This window comes from Molothrus aeneus, chromosome 21 (assembly GCF_037042795.1).
Source record: "Molothrus aeneus isolate 106 chromosome 21, BPBGC_Maene_1.0, whole genome shotgun sequence".
NCBI lineage: Eukaryota > Metazoa > Chordata > Aves > Passeriformes > Icteridae > Molothrus > Molothrus aeneus.
The window spans coordinates 7,927,204-7,951,768 of NC_089666.1; the positions used below are offsets into that span (position 1 = coordinate 7,927,204).

The following is a 24,565-nucleotide window of genomic DNA, read 5'->3' on the forward strand; positions in this document are numbered from 1 at the left end:
AAGCCCCAGGGTCCCTTCCCTCCCTCCCTGTGGCAGAAATGTGAAACGTCCCCGGGCTGGTGGCAGGAGCTGAGAGGCTCCATTTGTTGAGCAAATTCCTGTGGAATTTTAATCTGGAGTGGGAGGCTGGGACATCCTGCAGCACTTCCTGCAGGCTCAGCTCCCGAGGCTGCCAGGCCATTCCCCCTGCCCAGGAGCCCTGCACTGACCAGTTTTTCTCTGCCCAGTAGCCCTGGACTGGTCAGTTGTTTGCCCAGTAGCCCTGACCAGTTTTTGCTCAGTAGCCCTGGACTGCCCAGTTTCTCTCTGTCCAGTATCCCTGCACTGGCCAATCTTTTCCCAGTAGCCCTGACCAGTTTTCCCCTGCCCAGTAACCAGGGCCTGACCAGTTTCTCCCTGCCCAGTAGATCTGGACTGGTCAGTTCTTTTCCCAGTAGCCCTGACCAGTCTCTGCCCAGTTTCTTTCTGTCCAGTAGCCCTGGACTGGTCACTCTCTGCCCAGTAGCCCTGACCAGTTTCTCCCTGCCCAGGAGTTCTGGACTGGTCACTCTCTGCCCAGTAGCCCTGGCCTGACCAGTTTGTCTCTGCCCAGTAGCTCTGGACTGGTCACTCTCTGCCCAGTAGCCCTGACCAGTTTTTGCCCAGTAGCTCTGGCCTGACCAGTTTCTCTCTGCCCAGTAGCCCTGGACTGCCCAGTCCGTGCCCAGTCCGTGCCCAGTAGCCCTGGACTGCCCAGTCCGTGCCCAGTCCCTGCCCAGTTCCCCCTGCCCGAGCTGTGTTCCCATGCCCTGTCCTGGCACGGATGCTGCCCTGCCAGCCTGGAATTCCAGCAATGCATCCCTGGGATCCAGGGCAGCCTCCCCTTGGGGCCCTGCCAGCAGCTCCGGGCACTTCCCAGGAATCTGGGCAGTGCCAGGGCTTGGGAGAAACTCCAGGGAATTTGGGCAATTTCCAGGGGTGTAAGTGGAATTTGGGCTTTCCAGGGGAGCCCCACTGGTGCCTCAGTTCCAGGGAATTCGGGGAATTTCAAGGGATGCAGGAGGAATTTTGGGGAGGTGCCACTGCTGCCTGCTCCAGGGAATTTGGGCACTTTCCAGGGGTGTGAGAGGATCATTATCATTGGTGCCTCAGTTCTGGGGAATTTGGGGGGTTTCCAGGGGAATATTGGGGGGCCCCACTGGTGCCTTTTGCAGGGAATTTGGGCACTTTCCAGGGGTGTGAGGGGATTATCAGGATTGTCATTGGTGCCCTCGATTCCAGGGAATTTGGGCAATTTCCAGAGTTGTCAGGGGGATACTGGGGAGCCCCATTGGTGCCTCTTCCATGGAATTTAGGGAACTTCCAGGGATGTGAGTGGGATACTGGGGAGGCACCACTGGTGCCTCAATTCCAGGGAATTTGGGCATTTTCAGGGGATGCAAGAGGAATTTTGGGGAGGTGCCACTGCTGCCTGCTCCGGGGAATTTGGGCAATTTCCAGGGGTGTGAGAGGATTAATAGGATTATCACTGGTTCCTCGATTCCAGGGAATTTGGGCAATGCCAGAGCTCGCCGAGGGGTGTGAAGGGAAATCAGGGAGGCACTGCTGGTGCCTCTTCCAGGAAATTTGGGCAATTTCCAGAATTGTGAGGGGGATATTGAGGAGCCCCATTGGTGCTTCTTCCATGGAATTTGGGGAACTTCCAGGGGTGTAAGTGGGATATTGGGGGGGCACCACTGCTGCCTCAATTCCAGGGAATTTGGGCAATGCCAGAGCTCACCAAGGGGTGCACAGGGAACACTGGGGAGGCACCTGCCTTGCCCAGAGCAGCTTTTTCAGGATGGTTTTTCCCACCGTCCTGCGTTTGGGGCTCTCCTGCTTTGCTGGGAGAGGAAAGCAGCTGTGCTGTGGTTTTTCCACGGCGCTGGGGCAGCCGTGCCCTCCATGGCCAGGGAATTCTTTCCCACCCCATCTCCCGGATGTGTCCCGTGGCGAGGTTTGTTTGGTGTTTTTATCTCCCGTGGCCCAGCTTTGTTTTGGAGCCGCTCAGTGGAACATCAAAGGCTGGATTTTCCCACCCACTCACTCAGGAAAACACTGGGGGCTGGGCTGGGTTTGGGGCCAGGGCTGGATTTTGTGGGTCCAGGGCTGGTTTTTGGGGTCCAGGGCTGTTTTTGTGGGTCTAGGGCTGTTTTTTGGGGTCCAGGGCTGGATTTTGGGGTCCAGGGCTGGATTTTGGGTCCAGGGCTGGATTTTGGGTCCAGGGCTGGTTTTTGTGGGTCCAGATATACTTTTTTGGTGCAGGGCTATTTTTTAGTCCAGAGCTGCTTTTATCCCAATCCTGCTGCCTTCTTTTTCCTGCCTTGGGAAGACAGGCCCAGGTTCCTGCTCTGCTTGCCCAGGATTTGCTCAGGGGAGGGAGAAGGAGCTGGAATTTCCCTGCTGCTGCAGTGGCATGGATCTTTTTTTGGGATGCAGCACCAGGAACCTGTCAGGATTCCATGTCCAAATCCCTTCGGACACAAGAGGATTCTTCCACTTGGGAGTGATGGATAAAAACTGCTGGGAGGTTTGGGAGGGGTTTGCTCCACTCCACATTGAGCATCCCTGCCAAATTCCCTTTAAACCCTGCATCCCAAAGCCTCTCCTGCCTGCAGCTGGCCCTTCCATGCTGCTGTGGCTCGTGGAAGCCCCAGTTCCCAGGCACTGAAATCCCAGCTGGAATTGGTTTTCCCTTTCTCCCAGCCCTGCTCAGACCCTGCACTTGGGAGCCTTTTCCAGTCCTTTTCCAGCCTTTTCTGGGAGTGCTTGGCTCCCTGGGGCTGCCAGGCTGCCCCAGCCACGTCCCTGCTCTGGGTTTGGGGTTTCAAGCTCTGGCATGGGGAGGCTGTGGATGGTGGGGACATTCCCAGCCCAGATCCTCCTTTTCCATGGATGTTTGGTCCTTCAGGCTGGGATTTTCCACCCTGGGGAAAAGAGGAGTGGAGGAAACCTTTAGGAGGGTGAGGGACATTCCTGCTGCTGCATTATCCCTCCTCATCCTCCTCCTCCTCCTCCTCCTCAGGAGCATCCCATGGGGAGCGCTGGGCCCTGGTGTTTCCACGGCCTGTGCTGTGTGCTGACAGCCTTGCTCCATCCCCAGGGGGAGGATTTTGGCCATTCCAGCCCCTGCAGGCGTGGGAACCCTTGGAGGAGCTCTGGAATCCATCCCAGAGCAGGCCGAGGGTGGAAGGAAGGAGCAGAGGGGGCTGGAGCTGCTGCTCTGGGGACCCTGGGGACCCTCTGGCCACCACATCTGTCCTGTTGATAAGAGAAGGGCCCAGCTCCAAATCCAGAATCCTGCGTTCCCCACGCACACAGCCCGGGCCTTGTGCTCCTTTTTCCAGAAGGGATTTTTTTTCCATGAGAGCTCAGAAGCCTGACCCCATGGTCTGCAGGACGGACACGTCCCAGCTGGCTGTCTGTCTGTCTGTCTGTCCAGAGGGCTCCCAGCGGGTGGCCCTGTCAGGAAAAGGCTGGAATGTGGCCCCGGGAGCTGTGACCCGGGAATGGCCTGGGGGAGCTCAGGGTGCTGCAATCCAGGCTGAGGGTGGTGTGGCCAGAGACGGGGGAAAACCACATCTCAGCTCTGGAATGGGTGGAGAATGGATGAAAAATGGATGAAAAATGGATGAAAAATGGATAATTGGCTCTGCTGGGTGGCTCCAGCTGCGCCATAACAAGGTCAGGCCTCAGTTCCTCAGGGAACTCCTCATTCCCCTCCAGTGGGGAAATTCAGGCTGGATGTTGAGGAAAAGTGTTTTACAGAAGGGTGATGAAGTGTTTTACAGAAAGGGGATGAAGTGTTTTACAGAAAGGGGATGAAGTGTTTTACAGAAAGGGGATAAAGTTCCGGAATGGCTGCCCAGGGCGGTGCTGGAGTCCCCATCCCTGGGGGTGTTTAACAAAGCCTGGATGTGGCTCTGGGTGCCAGGGTTGAGTTGAGAGTTGGACTCGATGGCCTTGAAGGGCTCTTCCAACCTGGAAGTCTGTGGATTCTGTGAATTCATTCTGAGAATTCTGTGGATGAGTTCTGTGAGTTCTGTGAATTCTGGGATTCTGTGAATTCTGTGATTCTGTGGATTCTGTGAATTCTGTGAATTTGTGGATTCTGTGAGTTCTGTGAATTTGTGGATTCTGTGAATTCTGTGGATTCTGTGAGTTCTGTGGATTCTGTGGATTTGTGAATACTCTGATTCTCTGATTCTGTGATTCTGTGGACTCAGAGTTCTATGAATTCTGTGGGTTCTGTGATTCTGTGGATTCTGTGAGTTCTATGGATTCTGTGGATTCTGTGACTCTGTGAATTCTCTGATTCTGTGACTCTGTGAATTCTGTGACTCTGTGATTCTCTGATTCTGTGGATTCTGTGGATTCTGTGACTCTGTGATTCTCTGATTCTGTGGATTCTGTGGATTCTGTGACTCTGTGAATTCTCTGATTCTGTGAATTCTGTGGATTCTGTGACTCTGTGAATTCTCTGATTCTGTGGATTCTGTGGATTCCGTGGCTCCGTGAGTCCCCGCTGGCCCTGCTGTGTGTCCCCACGCAGGGACTGTGCCCCGGGATGCTCCTGGGGAGCAGCCAGGTGGCTCTGCTGGCGCTGGGGTCCCCGTCCCTCCCTCCCTGGCACGGGGACATTCCTGGGCCCTGACTTCAAAGGCTGTTGGTGGATAACAGAGCCCGGCAGCCCCGGCAACCCTGGCACCGGCCCTGGCAGCAGCTGCTCCGCTGGGCCTGGCCCTGCTGCCCCCTGGCCTGGGACAGGAGCCCTTCCCTGCCCCTCTGGGCTGCAGCTTCTGGGGGCTGAACCTTGGGGGAAATGTGGGAATTTTGGGGTGAATCTCTGGGGGAAATGCAGGGTTTTTGGGGCGAATCTCTGGGGGGAAATGTGGGAATTTTGAGGTGAATCTCTGGGGGAAAATGCAGGTTTTTTTGGGCGAATCTCTGGGGGAAAATTCAGGTTTTTTTGGGGAGAAACTCTGGGGAGAAATGCAGGTTTTTTTTGGGGCGAAACTCTGGGGGGAAATGCAGGTTTTTTTGGGGCGAATCTCTGGGGGGAAATGCAGGTTTTTTGGAGCAAATCTCTCAGGAAAATTGCAGAATTTTGGCATGAATCTCTGGGGGTAAAATGCAGGATTTTTGGGGTGAATTTTTAGGGGAAAATGCAGGGGTTTTTTGGGTGAATCTTTACCCTGGGGGGCTGCAGATGTATCGGGTGAGCCCTTGATCTACGACACTGCAGATTTTTGGGGTGAATCTCTGGGGGTGCAGCTTTTTTGGGGGGGAATTTCTGCAGGGTGGGCTGGAGCTTTTTTGGGGGGAAATCTCTTCCCTGAGGTTCTGCACCTTTTTAGGGGGGGATCTCTGCTCTAGAGGGAGGAGGGGCTGCAGCATTTTTGGGGTGAGGGTCCAGCTCCTGTCCATGCCCGGGCAGGAGCAGGGCTGGGCCCTTTTCCTGAGCAGGATTTTCCCCTGGATCTGATCCAACTGTTTTTCCCTGTGTTTTTTTTTTTTTTTTCCATGTGCTGCCCCGTCCCTGGTGGATTGTGGATTATTCATTAGGTAAGAACATCATTCCTCTTCTCTTTGGGATGGAAAGTGGGGCAGGAAAAGCCACACAAGGGTGGTTTGTGTGGTTGCTGAGGTTCTGTGGTGGGAGGATTCCTTGGATTTGCCTTTTCCCTGGAGCTCCCTTGGGCAGGAGGCACGGAGGGGACAGGATAAAACCCCTCTCTCCTCATTACAGGAGTGTGGGTATGAAAAGTTCCCTGGCAAAAGGGAATCCCGGGATGCCCAGGGTGGAGTCCCCGGGTGCTGGAAAGGGAGGTGTGAACTCCCTGTAATTCCCTCCAGGAAAACAAACCCCACGTGGCCCTGGGATTTATGGAGCCTGCTCCAAATCCTCGGGGTCACTTGGTCAAGTGGGGTAAATTGGGAGGGCTCTGCCCGAGGGTGTGACAGTTAATTAACTCCAGCTTCCCTGCGAAACCCGAGCCCGTCCAGCAGCCCCTGGAGGGCTGGAAGGGGCTGGGAAGCAGCTGGGAAGCAGAGGGTGCTCCCAGAAAAGGGATTGATGGCCTTGGTGGCATTTTAAGAGCACTGAAAGCAGCTCTGGCCTTTATTTTTTACTGGTTTTTTAATGCTGTATGATGGTTTCCTCAGTCATTCCTCAGGTCATTCCTCAGTTATTCCTCAGATTATTCTTTAGGTTATTCCTCAGTTTATTCCTTAGATTATTTCTCAGTTGTTCCTGAGATTATCCCTCAGTTGTTCCTCAGGTCATTCCTCAGATGATTCCTCAGTTTTTCCTTAGATTATTCCTTAAATTGTTTTTCAGTTGTTCCTGAGTTTATTCCTGAGGTTATTCCTTTGATTATTCCTTTGATTATTCCTGAGGTTATTCCTCAGTTATTCCTCAGGGTCAGGGAAGATGGGATGCAAAACAAGAATAGCTGGGAATGAGGGATTTTGGGAATCCCAGCCCACAATTCCTGTGAGGAAGAGAATGAGGGGCTGCAGTCCTGGATCACAGCAGGATCCCGTCATCCTGGGAATGCAGGGAAATGCAGGAATTCATTATCCTGGGATGCTGGGAGATGCAGGATCCCACCATGCTGGGAATGCAGGGGAATGCAGGATCCCATCATCCTGGGAATGCAGGGAAATGCAGGATCCCATCATCCTGGGAATGCAGGGAAATGCAGGATCCCATTGTCCTGGGAGTGCAGGGAAATGCAGGATCCCATTGTCTTGGGAATGCAGGGAAATGCAAGATCCCATCATCCTGGGAATGCAGGGAAATGCAGGATCCCATTGTCCTGGGAATGCAGGGGAATGCAGGATCCCATCATCCTGGGAATGCAGGGAAATGCAGGATCCCATTGTCCTGGGAATGCAGGGGAATGCAGGATCCCATCATCCTGGGAATGCAGGGAAATGCAGGATCCACCATGCTGGGAATGCAGGGGAATGCAGGATCCCGTTGTCCTGGGAATGCAGGGAAATGCAGGATCCCATTGTCCTGGGAATGCAGGGAAATGCAGGATCCCATCGTCCTGGGAATGCAGGGAAATGCAGGGAAATGCAGGATCCCATCGTCCTGGGAATGCAGGGAAATGCAGGATCCCATTGTCCTGGGAATGCAGGGAAATGCAGGATCCCATTGTCCTGGGAATGCAGGCTCCTCAGTGGGCAGGGGGAGGCCGAGCTGCAGGATTGCTGCTGGCATCAGGAGGGGCTGGGGTGAGCAGGCTGATGGGGGGGGGATGCAGGATGCTGTTTTGGGGTCTCCATGAACCAATTCCAAGGGAATTTGCTCTGGAGGTGAATCCTGGGAAGGGAGGCAGCTGCCCTACACGGGACTCTGGCAGTGGCGATTCTCCAAAGGGGAAGGGAATGAATTTTAATGGAATCTTGAAAGAGTTTAAATTTTCATGTTCCCGTCAATTATTCAGCGCGGCGGAAAAGCGACTTTAAAGCAGCAAAGGAACAGGAGAGGCCAGTGGGACTCCTGGGGGGAACTGGCATTTGGGGACACTGCAGGGAAATGGGGACACTGCAAAGGCTCTGCTGCTGGGGAGGAGGGAGGTTGGGAGGTTGGGATGCATTGCCTGGGGCAGGGCTAAGGGGCTGGGGCTGTGCTGGGAATGTGGGCGCAGAATTCCCGCTGGGAGCTGCTCCTGTCCAGTTTTGGCATCACCAGATCTGTGCCAGCAGCAGGAGGGATTTGGGGTCTCCGTGCTGGAATGGTGGGGACAGGGATGAATCCTGGCCTGGGACATCGTTCCCAGTTCCTGACCTGGGAAGGGTTTTTAGGGATCCTGGAGCCCAAGGGCTGGGAATGTGGGCTGGGAACGTGGGCCCACAGAATTCCCTGGGAATTCTGAATTCCCTGACCCAGAATTCCCTGACCCAGGAGGGATCTGGGGGTGTCCGTGCTGGAATGGTGGAGCAGGGATCCATCCTGGATCCATTCCCAGTTCCTGACCTGCGAAGGGAAGGGGTTTTAGGGATCCTGGAGCCCTCCCGTGCCCGTGGCACAGCCTTTCCTCAGCCCAGGCTGGCTCGTGTCCCCATCCTGTCCCCATCTGTGTGCAGGGCTGTGCCTGTGTCCCCATGTCCCCATCCTGTCCCCATGTCCCCATCTGTGTGCAGGGCTGTGCCTGTCCCCGTGTCCCCATCGTGTCCCCATCTGTGTGCAGGGCTGTCCCTGTGTCCCCATGTCCCTATCCTGTCCCCGTGTCCCCATCTGTGTGTGGGGCTGTGCCTGTCCCCATGTCCCCATCCTGTCCCTGTGTCCCCATCCTGTCCCCGTGTCCCCATCTGTGTGCAGGGCTGTGCCTGTCCCCATGTCCCCATCCTGTCCCCGTGTCCCCATCTGTGTGCAGGGCTGTGCCTGTCCCCGTGTCCCCATCCTGTCCCCATCTGTGTGCAGGGCTGTGCCTGTCCCCGTGTCCCCATCCTGTCCCCATGTCCCCATCCTGTCCCCGTGTCCCCATCTGTGTGCAGGGCTGTGCCTGTCCCCGTGTCCCCATCCTGTCCCCGTGTCCCCATCTGTGTGCAGGGCTGTGCCTGTCCCCATGTCCCCATCCTGTCCCCGTGTCCCCATCTGTGTGCAGGGCTGTGCCTGTCCCCGTGTCCCCATCCTGTCCCCATGTCCCCATCTGTGTGCAGGGCTGTCCCCAGCAGGCTGCTGTGGCCTTGCCTCCCTGCGTGGGTGCCCCAGCCCTGCTCGGGGGGCTCGGCAGCACAAGCAGGGCTTTGATTGCTCTGCTGGGAGCTGCCAGCCCTGGCTGCCTGCCCAGAAACCAGCGCCAGGCTCCAACACAGGCGCCCTTTGTGCTGCCAGCGCCGGGGGCTGTGCTGGGGACAGGGACAGGGACACCCCAGGAGGAGCCCCACAGCCCTGCTGGCCCCCCTTGTGCTGCTTCCACCAAAACCAAGGGGCTGCAGCTCCTCCTTTGAGCCACCATTGCTGTCCCCACCCGGGGCTGGTGGCAGGCATGGTGTCCCCAGCAAAGGGGACAACACATGGGGACATGGGGACACAGGGACAGGCACAGCCCCACACACAGGTGGGGACAGGATGGGGACATAGGGACAGGCACAGCCCCGCACACAGATGGGGACACGGGGACAGGATGGGGACACAGGGACAGGCACAGCCCCGCACACAGGTGGGGACAGGATGGGGACACAGGGACAGGCACAGCCCCGCACACAGATGGGGACACGGGGACAGGATGGGGACACAGGGACAGGCACAGCCCCGCACACAGATGGGGACACAGGGACAGGCACAGCCCCACACACAGGTGGGGACACTTCTGGTGGGGTTTGGCATGCAGGGAGCTGCTTCCTGGGATTTTCTGTCTGTGCTCAGACCCCTCAGCAGGGTTTGGAGCTGCTCCCGGGATTTTCTGTCTGTTCTCACCCCCCAGGCCCCTCAGCAGGGCTGGGGACAGCAGGGTGGCTCTGCTCTGCTCCCTGAGGGAGGAGGGATCAAATCCAGCGCTGGTGGGGTGAGGTGTGGAGAGATCCGTGCCGTAAATTGGGAATTCTGCGGTGGTTTCGTGGGGGGCAGTGGGAATTCAGCCCGAGAACAAGGAGGTGATTTAGGGAGCAGGTGGAAAATCACACCTGGCCTGGGAACCTTGTGCAGCACAGGGCAGGATTGGCCTGGGTGCCACGGGGCCTTGGGAAGGGCTTGGATCCCATCCAGGCCCCAGGAAACTCCGAGTCCTGTCTTGCTTTGGGTCCCCCTGCTCTGAGCCCGGTCCCTGCCAGGACCTGCCTGCTCTGAGTGCTTGGATGCAGCCCTGTGACCCCAGGAGAAACCCTGGAACCCAGGGATGGGTCAGGGATGCCTGGAGCTGCTGCCACGTCCCTGGAGGAGCCCTGGGCTCTGGGGAAGGAGCTCCTGAGGAAAGAGCTCATGGGAAGGAGCTCCTGGAGTGTCCCAGACTTTGGCATGGAGCTCCTGGCGTGTCCCGTGCCTGTTTTCCCCCTCTGGAAGCCAGGAGGGTGCCAGGGCCTGAGCTCTGAGCCCATTTCACGGCTCATTTGGCCCTGCTGAGGCAGGAAAGTGGGATTTAGGTGGAGTTTTTCCAGCCTAATCTGCCGGGGTGGTTTCAGATCCCTCAGCCTGCTGCTAGCCCCGGCTGAATAAACTTCCCCTGCCTTCCACCCCAAACGTTTGTGCAGCACAAGCTCTGCCTTGAGGGGTTGTTTTTTCCCCTTGTCCCGCTCCTTCCGAGTGTTTTTGGTGGTGGTGGCAGAGAGGGGAAACCTCAAATCCTCCCGAAGCAATTACTGCTAATGAGACACTTCCTACACATCTGGTTTCAATCCTGGCAGCCTTTCGGGGACTTGCAGAGCTGGGGAAGGGAGGAAGGTGGGGCAGTGCCGGCCTCTTCCTCTCCCTCTGTCCTGATGTGGCTCTGGGGATGTTCCTGAGCTCCCATCCCGGCTCTGGGGATGTTCCTGAGCTCCCATCCCATCTCCCAGTCCCAAAATCTCCTCTCCCAGTCCCAAAACCTTGTCTCCCAATCTCAAAACCTCGTCTCCCAATCCCAAAATCCCAGCTCTGCAGGGAGGCAGGGTCGGTGTTTGGTGCTGATGTGCTGTAACGTGCCTAATTAACAAAAGCGTGCCCCCAGACTTCAGAAAATTCCTCAATCCCTTGCCAGGCTCGAGGGAAAGGGAGGAACCCTCAGAGGGATTGCGAGATGAAACTGCTGGAGCTGTTTGTGCCTGTCCTGATCTTTTGGCAGCCCCTTGTGCTGGCTCCGGGCACTGCCAGGTGCCCAAAGCCATTCCCTGGAGGCAGCAGCTGCTTCCCCTCCTGGGCATCATTTGGAGTAGGGAGATTTCCAAGTCCAGTAGGAGGATGAGGATGGCTACCAGGAAGAAGCAGATTGAGAGGAGGAGTCGAGCAGATCCCAGGGGTTGGATCTGCACTCGTACGGGGATGGTTTTTCTGAGTCAGGGGTTATTTGGGCGAGTCAAGAGTTTCGTGAAGTCAGGAGGATGCTTAGGGTTAGCCATAGGATTAGTATGAATAAGATTGCATTTATTACTCTTCTCTGGATTTAAAGCAGATTCTAAGGATTGGAAGTCGATTGTAATTAATATATTAGAAGAGTTAGAGCCTCATCAGTAGATGGAAATGTAGAGGAATAATCATCAGTGTGGTGAAGTGTCAGTATCAGGCGGCTGCTCCAAATCCAGAGCGGTGGCTGGAGGTGTCCTGACCTTCCCAGCCCCTTGTGCTGGCTCTGGGCGCTGCCAGCTGCCCAATCCCATTCCCTGGAGGCAGCAGCTTCCCCTCCTGGGACAGTGACCGTGAGAGTCAGCATGAGAGTCAGCATGAGAGTCACCGTGAGAGTCACCGTGAGAGTCACCGTGAGAGTCACTGTGAGAGTCACCGTGCCCTGCCCGTGGCTGGGCTGAAGCCGCTTCCAGAGCCTCCTCTCCAGGCTGGCATCTCGGTGCAGGCTTTTCCCAGGAGCAGCTTTGCCCAGCTGAGCTTTGCCCCCGGCAGTGACTCAGGAGCAGCCCCAGGCTGCCTCGGCCCGGCCACACGTGGCTTCCCAGCAGTGCCACTGAGTCAAAGGCACGTCCTGGGTGCCTCGGGAGGGAAGGGACGGGCGGGGAAGGGCTTTGTGCCCCGGGGGATGGCCCAGCACCCTCCTGCCCCGCTCCCCAGGGCTGCTCCCTGTGCCCAGGGAGGCTGTGATGGTGCTCACAGGGGTTCTTGGGGTGGGGAACAGACGTGGATCTGACTCCATGGTTCACAAGGCTGATTTATTATTTTATGATATATATTACATTAAAACTATACCAAAAGAATAGAAGAAAGGGTTTCATCAGAAGGCTGGCTAAGAATAGAATAGGAAATAATGATAACAAAGGTTTGTGGCTCGGCTGTCTGTCCGAGCCAGCTGGGCTGTGATTGGCCATTGATTAGAAACATCCACATGAGCCCAATCCCAGATGCACCTGTTGCATCCCACAGCAGCAGATAACCATTGTTTGCATTTTGTTCCTGAGGCCTCTCAGCTTCTCAGGAGGGAAAATCCTAAGGAAAGAATTTTCCATAAAAGATGTCTGTGACAGGAAACTTCCCCCTGGCCTTGGCACAGGGCCTCCCGCCCTCCTTTCAGGTTTGGATTTATTTAACCTGGGCCAAAACAAACTTCTCTGCCTCTCTCCTTGGTGTTCACAGCTGCCCCACGGAGCTGCAGCTCCAGCAAGGGGAAAATCGAAACTCCAGGGGAATTTTGCAGGGGTTGAAAGGAGAGGCAGGCTGGGCTCAATGGCACTCTTGTTCTGGAAATCAGAGGGGGATGTGGGAGCCCTGCTGGGCTGGGGGGGCTCTGGATGGGAATTGTGTGGGAAGGGGCTGGGATGTCTGTCTGGAGCTCTGGGTGGATGTGGCCGAGCACAGGAATTGTCTGGAGTCATCCATGGGGTCAAGTGTCCAGTCTGGCTGGTGGTCAAGTGTCCAGTGTGGCTGTGGGGTCTCCCAGGGGACAGGGGCCGTGGGGAGGGCAGGAATTGTGTGGGAAGGGGCTGGAGTGTCCATTCAGGGCTGTGGGTGCTGTGGCTGAGCACAGGAATGGTCTGGTGGCCCCAGGAGTGACCCTTGGCTCGTGGTCAAGCGTCCAGCATGGCCGAGGGGCACCCAAGGCCCTTTTAACCCTTGTGGGGCCGCGTTCCCCACCCTGAGGCAGCCCCAGCAGCTCTCCCAGAGCACCCTGACCCTTTTCCCCGTTTCCCCCTCTCTCTGGGTGCTCTCCCACCCTGAGGGCAGGTTTGGGGTTTGTCCCTCCCGTCCCCTCCCGGTGCTCAGAGCTGCAGTTCCCATTCCCTGGGGAAACTCTGGGGGCTCCTGGCCAGGCAGCTCCGTCTCCTCCCTGCCCTGACTCCCCTGGATCCCGGGGAGGACATTCCCAGCTGCTCACGCCGGGAGGTGGCACTGACACTTTGTCACCAGCACCGAGTCCTGGGGCCACCGCAGCCCAGCGGGACGAGGCTGGGGAGGTTTGGGAATGCCCAGGAATGGGGCTGTGTGCCCCTGGCACTGCTCCTCCCTGCTGGCCTTGGGCCCGTGTCCCGTGTCACCTGTCCCGTGTCACCTGTCCCGTGTCACCTGTCCCGGGCACATCCGGGCTGCCCTCAGGGGTGTGGTGGCGTGCCAGGGGACACCAGGGAGTGCCAGGGGTGGTGGCAGCAGCTCCTGTGCCAGGCACAGCTCCTGGCGCATGGCCCTGATGTGGCACCGGGCACTGTGCCACTGTCCCCGAGGTGACAGAGCTGACCCCCCCCAGCAAACAGGAATGTCCCCAAAGCCCACAGCAGCCAGCCCTGCTGTCCCCTCCCTGTGTCCCTGGTGTCCCCTGAGATGCCACCACGGCTCCCATGAGCTGTGGGACGTTTCCCTGGCTGTCCCCTCCTTGTCCCCCTGGTGTCCCCTGGGGACAGTTCCTCCCTAGCAGGTGGCAGAGGGGGCTTGGGGACGAGGAAAGCTTGGGGGCTGCTCCTGTTTTTCCTGCTTCTAACCTGATTTCTTCTCTCCTTTTTCTCCTCCTCTGCTTTCTAAAGAACATAGGAAGCTTCTGGCCGGTAAGTGGTGGGGCTGTCACACCAAAAAAACCCAAAAAAACCCAAAATTGCCATTTTCTCCATCCACCATCAGCCTGGCTGGCTTAGTCCCTGTCATCCTCATCCCTTGGGATGTGCTGGAGCAATGGGAGCTCCTCACCTCGTGCTCGCCTCATCTTCCTCTCCATCCTCGTGCTCGCCTCATCTTCCTCTCCATCCTCAGCCTCTCACCTCCACCAGCGGCCTGGGAGGGCGGGCAGGGCTCTCTGGGCTGGCACTGGGGCAAACCGGGAGCACTGGGCTGCTCAGGGTGGGGGGCTTGGGGCATTGCTCAGATCCAGGGAATTCCTGTCCTGCTCCTGGCTGAGCTGGGGAGCTCCAGGTGTGCAGGAATTCCTTGGGAAATTTTAGGGAAAAGGAAAGAGAAGCAGGGATGGGTTTAAGCTGGAGGAGGGAGGGTTTAGATTCGATAGAATAAATAGAATAAATTTTAACAGTGAGGGTGGTAAACGCTGGCACTGGTGCCCAGAGGAGCTGGCACAACCCTGGAAGTGCCCAGGGCCAGGCTGGACAAGGTTTGGCTGCCAAAGGAGCTGAGAAGGTTTTGAAACAGGGGTGCCCCAGGTTTGGGGCTGGAACTGCTCCTCTTCCTACTTCTGTGCTCACCCCAGAACTTTGGGATCGTTTGTTGGAGTGGGGTGGGACAAAGCTGTGCCAGCTCTGCCCTCGGGTGCCAAAGGAGCTGAGGAGAAGGGATTGAACCAGGACTGCCCCAAATTTGAGGCTGGAGCTGCTCCTCTTCCCTTCTCTGCTCACCCCAGGACTTTTGGGACCACTGCCAGCCCAAAGCAGCTTTTTGGGGTGGTGTGGGGTGGGACGAGGCTGTGCCAGCTCTGCTGCCCCTCGTTGCCAGGGGAGCTGGGGGGATGGAAGCAGCCCCAGCTGCGGGGGGAGCTGGATAAAGCCGCGGTTCCTCCCTGATCCCGGCGGGAGCGATCCCGAGGGCTGGGCTGGGAACGAGCCCCGCTGCCCGGGGGGGACACGGGGACACCGAGCCCGGGGCGGCTGCGGGAGGAGCCCGGGGACGTTTCCCGAGCCCACAGCATCCTCTGCTGGCTGCTGCTCCCCGCGGATCCCGGGTGCTTCCCGAGGCGTTCCTGTGCCAGGGCTGCGGCCGGGGCTGGCTGCTCCTGCCTCTCCCGGAGCCGCTGGAAAAGGGGCTGGGGTGCTGGCAGTGCCCTGGCTGTGCTCCGTGCAGCCCTCGAACCCCTCTGGGTGCGATGGGCAACTGATGGAAGGGTCCCGTGTGTCCCCTGTGTGTCCCCTCCTCTGTGCGGGTCTCTGGAGCTGCTCCGGGCAATGCCCCGCTCCTTCTGGAGCTCCTGGCGGCGGGACGGGCTCGGGCAGGGCAGGACAGGCTCGGTCAGGGCAGGAGAGGCTGGGTAGGGGCAGGAGAGGCTCGGGCAGGAAAGGCTCGGTCAGGGCAGGACAGGCTCGGTAAACTCAGGACAGGCTCAGTAAGGGCAGCAGGAGAGGCTCGCTAAAGTCAGGACAGGCTCGCTAAGGGCAGGAGAAGCTCGCTAAGGGCAGCAGGACAGGCTCGCTAAAGTCAGGACAGGCTCGCTAAGGGCAGGAGAAGCTCGCTAAAGTCAGGACAGGCTCGCTAAGGGCAGGAGAAGCTCGCTAAGGGCAGGAGAAGCTCGCTAAAGTCAGGACAGGCTCGCTAAGGGCAGCAGGAGAAGCTCGGTCAGGTCAGGACAGGCTCGCTAAGGGCAGCAGGAGAGGCTCGCTAAGGGCAGCAGGAGAGGCTCGCTAAGGGCAGCAGGAGAGGCTCGCTAAAGTCAGGACAGGCTCGCTACGGGCAGCAGGAGAGGCTCGCTAAGGGCAGCAGGACAGGCTGGGTAAGGGCAGGAGAGGCTCGCTAAGGGCAGCAGGACAGGCTCGCTAAAGTCAGGACAGGCTCGCTAAGGGCAGGAGAAGCTCGGTCAGGGCAGGACAGGCTCGGTCAGGGCAGCAGGAGAGGCTCGGTCAGGGCAGCAGGACAGGCTCGCTAAGGGCAGGAGAAGCTCGCTAAAGTCAGGACAGGCTCGCTAAGGGCAGCAGGTGGCGGTGCGGGCCCGCGCAGGAGCGCAGTTTCCCCTCCGGGCGGTGCCGGGCTCCGCTCTCCGAGCATCGCGGCGGGACGGGGGACAGGGGACAGGGGACGGCAGCATCGGGAGGTGTCCCCGGCACCGCCCTGCTCTGTCCTGGCTGCTGTTGGGCGCAGGGGACACCCTCGGGGCAGTGTCCCCATCCCTGCCCTGCCCCTCCCCTGGCCGCTGTCCCCAGCGCCTCTCCCGCTGTCCCTGCCGAGGCTGTGACATCCCAAATTTGCTGCTTTGCTCAGGAAAAGCCTCTGGAGCTGCGGTTCCAGCCGGGAACGGGGTCCCGGCTCCGTGTGAGCTCGGCTTGGGGAGGGCTGGGGTGAGGGGATGCTCCGAGCCCCTGGAACAGCAGGAATTGTGGCAATTGTGTGGCTTTGGCTCGAGGCGCTTCCCCAGGTTCCCTCTGGGATGGCGTTTTGTCCTTCCAGACCCTCCGAGCTCTGTGTGTGAACTCCGTTGCGATTTCTCTGGGTTTAGGGGCGAGGCAGCCCCGTGAGAGCGCCCCCGATGCTGGGGGGGTTTGTGGGGTCCCACTGGGGACAGGGCTGTGGCAGCAGAGGGAGAGCAGGGAGGGCTCTGCTGGGCTGGGAGAGGAGCACCTGGATCCATTCTGGAGCTTCTTCCTCCCTTTTCCAGGGATTTTCCATCCCTGAGCCCACCCGTGAGGCGCAGTCTTGGATTTGCTTGGACAAAGTTCTTCAGTGGGGAAAAAAATTCCTTTTTTCAGAAGGGGCAGCGTTTATCGGGAATGTGTTTTGGGAATGTTTCATGGGGAAAATTCCCTTTTTTCAGAAGGGGCAGCGTTTATCCAGCACTCCAGGAGGGGCAGCGTTTATTGGGGAATGTTCCATGGGGAAAATCCCATTTTTCAGACGAGGCAGCGTTTACTGGGAATGTGTTTTGGGAATGTTTCGTGGGGAAAATTCCCTTTTTCTGGAGAGGCAGCGCTTACCCAGCGCTCTGGGAGTGGTAGCGTTTATTGGGAGCGCGGTTTGGGAATGTTTCCTGGGAATGGTGTGAATTACCGGCCCCACCCCTCCCCGCACACGCCAACCCCGTCTCCCGCCCCCGCTCGCTCCTCTCCCGCCGAGACCCTCTAAAAGCTCTTTATTCCTCTAAAAGCTCTTTATTCCTCTAAAAGCTCTTTATTCCTTTAAAAGCTCTTTATTTCCAGGCGCTGCTCAGCGGGGAGTCAAGCTGGGTCCTGCCAAGTGTTAAATGAAATAATTAAAATCCCCGCTTTCCCCCCTCCTTGCCCAGCTCCTCTCTCCGGTAATTAGCCGGGGGAAAATGCGGGAGGGGATGGGGAAAGGGAGAAGGAGCGAGCGCCTTTCGCAGGCTCCCTCCTCCTCCTCCTCCTCCTCCTCCTCCTCCTCCTGGCCTCGGGGAGGAAGCGCTGAGCGCTCGGCAGGCTCTGGGTGCTGTCAGATAAATCCCAATTAGCTCCCTGCCAAACAGGATTAGCGGGAAGGCAGCCAGGTGGGGGATCAGCCTGGCAACAGCAGGAGCTGCGCCTCGGAGGGCGTGACTGACAGCTGTCAATCATCTCCCCGAGCAGCAGATCGGGTTTTTTGGGACCCGGGAGAAACGGGAAGGAATTTAAGCTCAAGCTCAGGCTGCTGCTCCCATATAGCAGCATATATATTCTATATATATAATATATATATTCTATATATATTCTCTATATAATAGAATATATATATTCTATTTTATATAGAACATATATATAATATATAATAGTATATTATATATTATATAGATATATACTATATATTAGAGATAATATATGTTGTAGATATATAATAATATTATAGATCTATGCTATTCTATATATTATATGATATAGAATATATCATATTCTATATATTTTATTCTATATATTCTATATATAATAGAATATATAGAATATATACTCCTGGCAGCTCAGGAGCCAAAGGTGACTTTTAGATCCTTTTTTTTTTGCTTCTATGCCTATTTTGGCTTTTATGGCCATTTTGGCCTTTTTTTGTTGTTGTTTGTTTGGGGGTTTTTTGTTGTTTTTTTTTTGTTTTGTTTTTGCTTCGCCTTTTTGCTCTTTTTATTTTTTGCTTTTCCGGCCTTTTTTGCTTGGCCATCTCTTGCTGGGTTCTCCTTCCTGGCCCCTCATTCCCAAAGTGTCCCTGGCTGGCCAAGGGAGCAGGTGGCACGTGGGGTGTCCCTGCTGTCACTGTCACCAGAGAGGTGGCAGCTCTGGGCACAGGGACACCGATGGACCCCACTGGGGTCACAGCAGGGCAGAGGGACCCTGGGAGTGTCAGATCCCATCCCAGATTCCTGGTGTTGGGGTTTCCCGGCAGGATGAGGAGCCAGCGTGGCCGTGCTGGGGCTGGGGACACAAAAGCTGCCCCTGACAGTGGCCCCGCGGTGGCTGCAGGGGACAGGGAGGGCCGGGGCTGATTTGCATGTGAAAACAGCACGGGGAGGAGGCAGAGCTCGATTCCCTCCGGGAATTGTTCACAGCCAAGCCTGGGCCCTACCCTGGATTGCTGGGCTGGCTCTGGAACCTGCCCTGGGGCTGGGGAGGGGACAGGGATGGGCACAGAGTGGGCAGGAATTGGGCACCTGTGGCACAGGAAGGGTGGAGGGGCTGGGATGGGAAGCGTGGAAGGGGAAAACATGGGAAGGATGCAGGAACAGGAGAAGGATGCAGGAGCTGGGATGGGAAGGGCTGGGGAGCGGGGACGGGAATGATGGAGGAACTGGGATGGGAAGGATGCAGGAACAGGAGAAGGAGGGAGGAGAAGGCACTGAAGGATGCAGGAACAGGAGAAGGCTGCAGGGAGCACGGCAGGTTTCAAGAGGAGCAATCTCCTGGACGTGTCTTGGGTTTTTTCCCCCTTTTTTCTCTGATTTTTTTTCTTTTTTCTTGGATTTGCACCTCGGGACGCTCCCAGCCCTCGGAGAGGAGCAGGGGGGTTTGTGGGGTGGCTGGGAGGCAATTTGTGCCCATCCCACAGGGAGCTGCTGTGGGATGGGCACAGCCCTGCCCTGCTCGGGGACCACCCAGTGTCCCCCACGTGTCCCCGTGGGAGGATTCTCTCATCTCTGTGTCCCTGGGGCTGCAGGTGCATTGCCAAGGTGAGGGAAGGATTCTTGGAAGGGCTGGGAGCAGAACCTGCCCCTGGCAAAGGTTTTTGTCCCGAGCTGTTGCTTTTGGAGGAGTGGGGAGCAGGAATCCGGTGGGAACAGAGCTTGTGAGCAGCTCCCAGAGCTGCCTCGATGGATCCACAGCCCCCAGGCCCCCAGAGGGAGAGGGGGCAGCTCCCGGAGGCTGCAGGGGAAGCTGAGCTCCCCTCCCTGCTGCCGGAGGGGCTCGGAGCAGCTGCTCTGCGCGGAGCTCCCTCCCCACACCCCACGGTGTCCGTCTGTCCTGGGAGGGCTTGCAGGGTCCCTGCTGGTGCCGCTGGCTGCTGCCAGCCCCTCTGCAGCACCTGCTGCCCTGTTTTTGGGGGATAACCCAGCCCCTGGTGTGGCACAGCCCAGGTTCTCTCTGGCTTTCCTCTTTTCCTCTTGAGGGGTTCTCCTGCAGCCCCCAGAGCTGCCCAGCTCCTCCCTGGTGGCTGGGCAATGACCCAGCGTGTCCTGGTGCCCTCAAAGTGCCATTCCAGCCCAGGGAATTTGTGTTTTGCCGGGAATGCCACCCTGGCAGGGCAGGGCGAGCTCCCGGGTTTGTGTTTGGGGCGGCAGCGATCCCTGCCCGGGGCTGTGGCAGCGCTCCCAGCCCATTGTTGGACCTTCACCTTCCTCTGGCGTCCACCCAGCCCTGCCGGTGGCACCTTCCCATCCCTGCGGGAAGCAGGAGCAGCCAGGAACAGCAGTTCCATCCCTGCTCCTTTTTCCCGGCTGGTTTGGGGGAGTCGGTGCCGATAACGTCCCAAAAATCAATAACTGGGTTTTCCCTGCTGCTCTTTCGGGCTGGTGTGGGGGAGTCGGTGCCGATAACCCCCTAAAGCCAATGGGCGGGTTTTCCCTGCCGTCCCCGGGGCTCTCTCGGGGGCGATGCCGGCAGAGGTGCGAGCAGCCGGAGGGGCCGAGCCCCCTCCCACCCCTCCGTGCTCATCCGGGGGGTCCTGGGGAGGGTCCCCCGCCCTTCCCTGCGCTGCCCACGCCGTGCCCGGGTGGGGAGCGGCTCCTGCGCGACCCCCGCCGCCCCCGCTCTTTGTCTGCGCCGCGCCCCTGCGCCCCCGCTCCCCTTTGTTGGCTCGCCGGGCCCCCCCTCGCCGGGGTCGGGCCGAGGGGAGGGCGGAGGGAGGGAGGGAGGGAAGGGAAGGGAAGGGAAGGGAAGGGAAGGGAAGGGAAGGGAAGGGAAGGGAAGGGAAGGGAAGGGAAGGGAAGGGAGGGATGCGGGGCGGGGGGAGCTCCGGGCTCGCTCCGCGCTGCCGCTCCCTTGTCTGATCCTGCGCGGCCCCATCCCCGCGCGGGGGGCGCACGGAGACCACCGGGATTAGGGATCCACCTCCCATCCATCCTCCCTCCCATCCATCCTCCCTCCCATCCATCCTCCCTCCCTCCCTCCCTCGCAGCCGCTCCATGCCGCCGAGCCGCGCTCCGGCCGGGAGGCACCGGCATGTCCGAGCGGCGTCAGGCGGGCACTGAGCCGGGCAGCCGGGCCGAGCCGAGCCGAGCCGGGCCCCCGCCCGCCGGGCCGAGCCGCGGGCGGCTCCCGGAGAGCCGGGCTGGCCTGGGCAGGGAGCGGGGATGGAGCCGAGAGGAGCGCCTGCCTTGGGCTGAGCGCGGCGCGGCTGAGCCGCAGCCCTGAATGCTCGGGCTGCTCCCGGAATCCTCGGGCTGATCCCGAATCTTGGCTGCTCCCGGAATTTTGGGTTGCTCCCAGAACCCTTGGGCTGCTCCCGGAATTTTGAGATTCTCCTGGAATCCTTGGGCTGCTCCCGGAATCCTTGGGCTGCTCTCAGAATCTTGGCCGATCCTGGAAATTTGGCTGCTCCCAGAATTTTGGGTTTCTCCCGGAATCTTGGCCGCTCCTGGCTGTGAGGACCTGCAGAGGGTCAGAGGCTGCCGGACGTGTCCTGGAGGAGCCGCTGGACAGCGGAGGGAGCCCCGTGTGCCTGGGGTGAGACTGGCGTGGATCTGAGAGGATCCCAGAGATTGTCCTGGAGGATCTGAGAGGACATCCCGGAGAATCTGAGAGGTGATCCTGGAGGACCGGAGAGGTTATCGTGGAGGATCTCAGCAGTTATCCTTGAGGATCCCAGAAGATATCCCAGAGTATCCCATCAGTTATCCCAGACGATATCCCAGAGGATCTCAGGGGTTATCCTGGAGGATCTGAAAGATTATCCCAGAGGATCTCAGGAGTTATCCCAGAAGATATCCCAGAGGATCTCAGGGGTTATCCTGGAGGATCTCAGCCATTATCCCAGACAACAGCAACATTGCCAAGCCTGGGAGCGCTCCTGTGCTGGCACTGTCCCTGTCCCAGCTCTGCTCCTGCTGTGACATTCCCACCATTCCCACCCCGGCGTGTCATTGTCCTGGTGGGCTCAGCCACGGATTTGGAGCCCTCTGCATCAGGATTTTGGTTTGCTTTCTGGGCATTTTGTTTTGCTTTCCGGTCATTTTGGTTTGCTCTCTGCGAGCACCCATGGATTGACACCTGGGGGGCTGGCTGAGTGTCCCTGTGCCTCCGGAGCTGTCCCCAAGCTGTCCCCAGGGCCGCGCCTCTGCCATGGCACCGCCGGGCACGGAGTCCTGAGGGTGCCCCCGTCCTGCTGCCAGCCGAGATGGGAACCTCTGGGAAAACCTAAACTGCCAAAACCACCCGGGGACAGAGGACAGGGATCCCTGAGAGCCTGGTGGTGCCTCCTGGGGTGTGAGAGCCCAGCATGACAGCGTGCCAGCACCCCATGGCGCCGGGAGCCCTGGAGCGGGACCGGCTGTACCAGCACAAGGTGTCCCTGGTGGTGAGATATTTCATGATCCCCTGCAACATCTGCCTCATCCTGCTGGCCACCTCCACGCTGGGATTCGCCGTGCTGCTCTTCCTCAACAACTGTAGGTGTCCCTGAGGGGGCAGGATGGATCCCAGGGCCACCAGATGGGCTCCTCCTGGATGCCTTGGGGACAGTCCCGGGGTTGGGGCTGCCCCGGGGACAATCCCAGGATTTGCAGCTCCCTGTCCCACTTTTGCCTGGCAGGGAAGAGGGAGCAGAGCTGTGAGGGCGGCTCTGCGTGGGCCAGGACAGCTCCCACCTGCTGCTGCTGCTGCTGCTCCTGGCAGGCTCCATCCCAAATCCGGGTGGGGATCTGGGCATGGGGGATCTGGGAAGGGCTGGTGATGATCCGGGGGATGTGGGAATTTGGGAAGGGCTGGTGCAGGTGAGCATCAGGGGGATCTGAGGATTGAGAAAGGTTGATGCAGGAGACTGGGGGGATGTGAGGCTTTGGAAAGGGCTGCTGGGGGTGATGGTCAGGGGGATGTGAGGATCTGGAAGGGCTGGTGCGTGTGATGACTGGGGCGATATGAGGATTTGGGATGGGCAAATGATGATTGGGAAATGTGAGGATTTGGGAAGGGCAGGAGATGACTGGGGAGATGTGAGGATTTGGGAAGGGCAGCTGCAGGTGAGGATCAGGGGGACCTGAGGATTTGGGAAGGGCTGGAGATAATTGGGAGATGTGAGGATCTGGAAGGGCTGGTGCAAATGATGATATGGGGGATGTGAGGATTTGGGAGAGGCAGGTGATGACTGGGTGGATGTGAGGATCTGGAAGGGCTGGTGATGATCTGAGGGATGTGGGAATTTGGGAAGGGCAGGAGATGATCTGGGGGATGTCAGGAATTTGTAAAGGCTGCTGATGATTGGGGGATGTGAGATTTCCCCTGAGCTCTGGCTGTGAATGTGATCCCTGGTGCAGCTGAGTGCATCCCACCCTGGGTGTGGATCCAGGTGTCTGTGCCAGGCTCCTGCTCCCCCTCCTGAGGCCTGGCAGAGCCCCCAGCCCCATTTTGGGGTGTGCAGCTCCTCCAGTGCTCAGGGATGAACCCAGGGGTGTCCCCCAGGAGCCTGGAGCGTGCTGTGCTGCACTGGGGTCATCTCTGCCACAGCCCAGCCCAAGCCCTGGGTTCTGGGTGTTCCAGAGGGGCTCTGGAGCTGAGGGAGCTCAGCTCAGCTCCCCCACTGCTCCATCAGGGTCCCCAAACAGGGGCTGGCAGGGCACCCTTGCTTGGGGACCTTGCAGTTCTGCTGCCCCTTCCTCCCACTTTTTGGGGGCTGACTGGGGGAATCTGAGGATTCGGGAAGGGCAGGTGCAGGTGATGATTTGGGGGATGTGAGGATTTGGGAAGGGCTGGAGATGACTGGGAGATGTGAGGATCTGGAAGGGCTGGTGCAAATGATGACTGTGGGATGTGAGGATTTGGAAGGAGCAAGAGATGGTGCAGGGGGCTGCAGCATTCCTGCTCTGGGCTGGGTGTGAGGCCAGCTGTGTGTGGGGTGATCCACAGCAGGATTGGCCCCGGGAGATGGGGCAGGACAGGCTGGGGCAGGTCCAGCCCTGCCAGGCACCGGGGGCTGCTCCCAGAGACGCTTGCCCAGTACCTGGGGCTGGCCCAAAGCGGCTTTGGGTGATCCTGGGACCTCCTGGGAGAGCCACACCTGCTCGAGGAGGGGTAAACACCATCCCAAGGAACCCGTGACAGCTCCGTCGGTACCTGGGGCTGTCCCAAACTGGGTTTGGGTGATCCTGGCTCCTCCTGGGATCTCCTGGGAGCCAAACCTGCTCGAGGAGGGGTAAACACCATCCCAAAAAGGGCTGGGGCAGGGTTGTGCCCGAGGAACCCGTGACAGCTCCTGGTTTTTGTTTCCTTGCAGACAAACCCAACAGTTACTTCACGCAGACGCCGCCGCCGCCACGGGATGGTGAGTGCAGAGTGTCCCTAAATCCCTGGGGCTGGGTGCAGAGTGTGCCCAAATCCCTGGGGCTGGGTGCAGAGTGTGCCCAAATCCCTGGGGCTGGGTGCAGAGTGTGCCCGAATCCCTGGGGCTGGGTGCAGAGTGTGCCCAAATCCCTGGGGCTGGGTGCAGAGTGTGCCTAAATCCCTGGGGCTGGGTGCAGAGTGTGCCCAAATCCCTGGGGCTGAGTGCAGAGTGTCCCTAAATCCCTGGGGCTGGGTGCAGAGTGTCCCTAAATCCCTGGGGCTGGGTGCAGAGTGTGCCCAAATCCCTGGGGCTGGGTGCAGAGTGTCCCTAAATCCCTGGGGCTGGGTGCAGAGTGTCCCTAAATCCCTGGGGCTGAGTGCAGAGTGTCCCTAAATCACTGGGGCTGGGTGCAGAGTGTGCCCAAATCCCTGGGGCTGGGTGCAGAGTGTGCCCAAATCCCTGGGGCTGAGTGCAGAGTGTCCCTAAATCCCTGGGGCTGGGTGCAGAGTGTGCCCAAATCCCTGGGGCTGGGTGCAGAGTGTGCCCAAATCCCTGGGGCTGAGTGCAGAGTGTGCCCAAATCCCTGGGGCTGAGTGCAGAGTGTGCCCAAATCCCTGGGGCTGAGTGCAGAGTGTGCCCAAATCCCTGGGGCTGGGTGCAGAGTGTGCCCAAATCCCTGGGGCTGGGTGCAGAGTGTGCCCAAATCCCTGGGGCTGAGTGCAGAGTGTCCCTAAATCCCTGGGGCTGGGTGCAGAGTGTGCCTAAATCCCTGGGGCTGAGTGCAGAGTGTGCCCAAATCCCTGGGGCTGAGTGCAGAGTGTCCCTAAATCCCTGGGGCTGGGTGCAGAGTGTGCCCAAATCCCTGGGGGCAGCAGG

General features: G+C 58.7%; 1 protein-coding gene across 1 annotated transcript in view; it reads left to right on the top strand.

The window, feature by feature from the left end:
• Positions 1-24,565, top strand: part of AGRN (agrin) — a 73,304-nt gene that overhangs the window by 7,154 nt on the left and 41,585 nt on the right. Inside the window, exons 3-4 of the mRNA XM_066563778.1 lie at positions 13,627-13,647; positions 23,642-23,689. Of these exons, the coding sequence (XP_066419875.1) occupies positions 13,627-13,647; positions 23,642-23,689 (69 nt within the window). The remainder of the gene's footprint in view (positions 1-13,626; positions 13,648-23,641; positions 23,690-24,565) is intronic.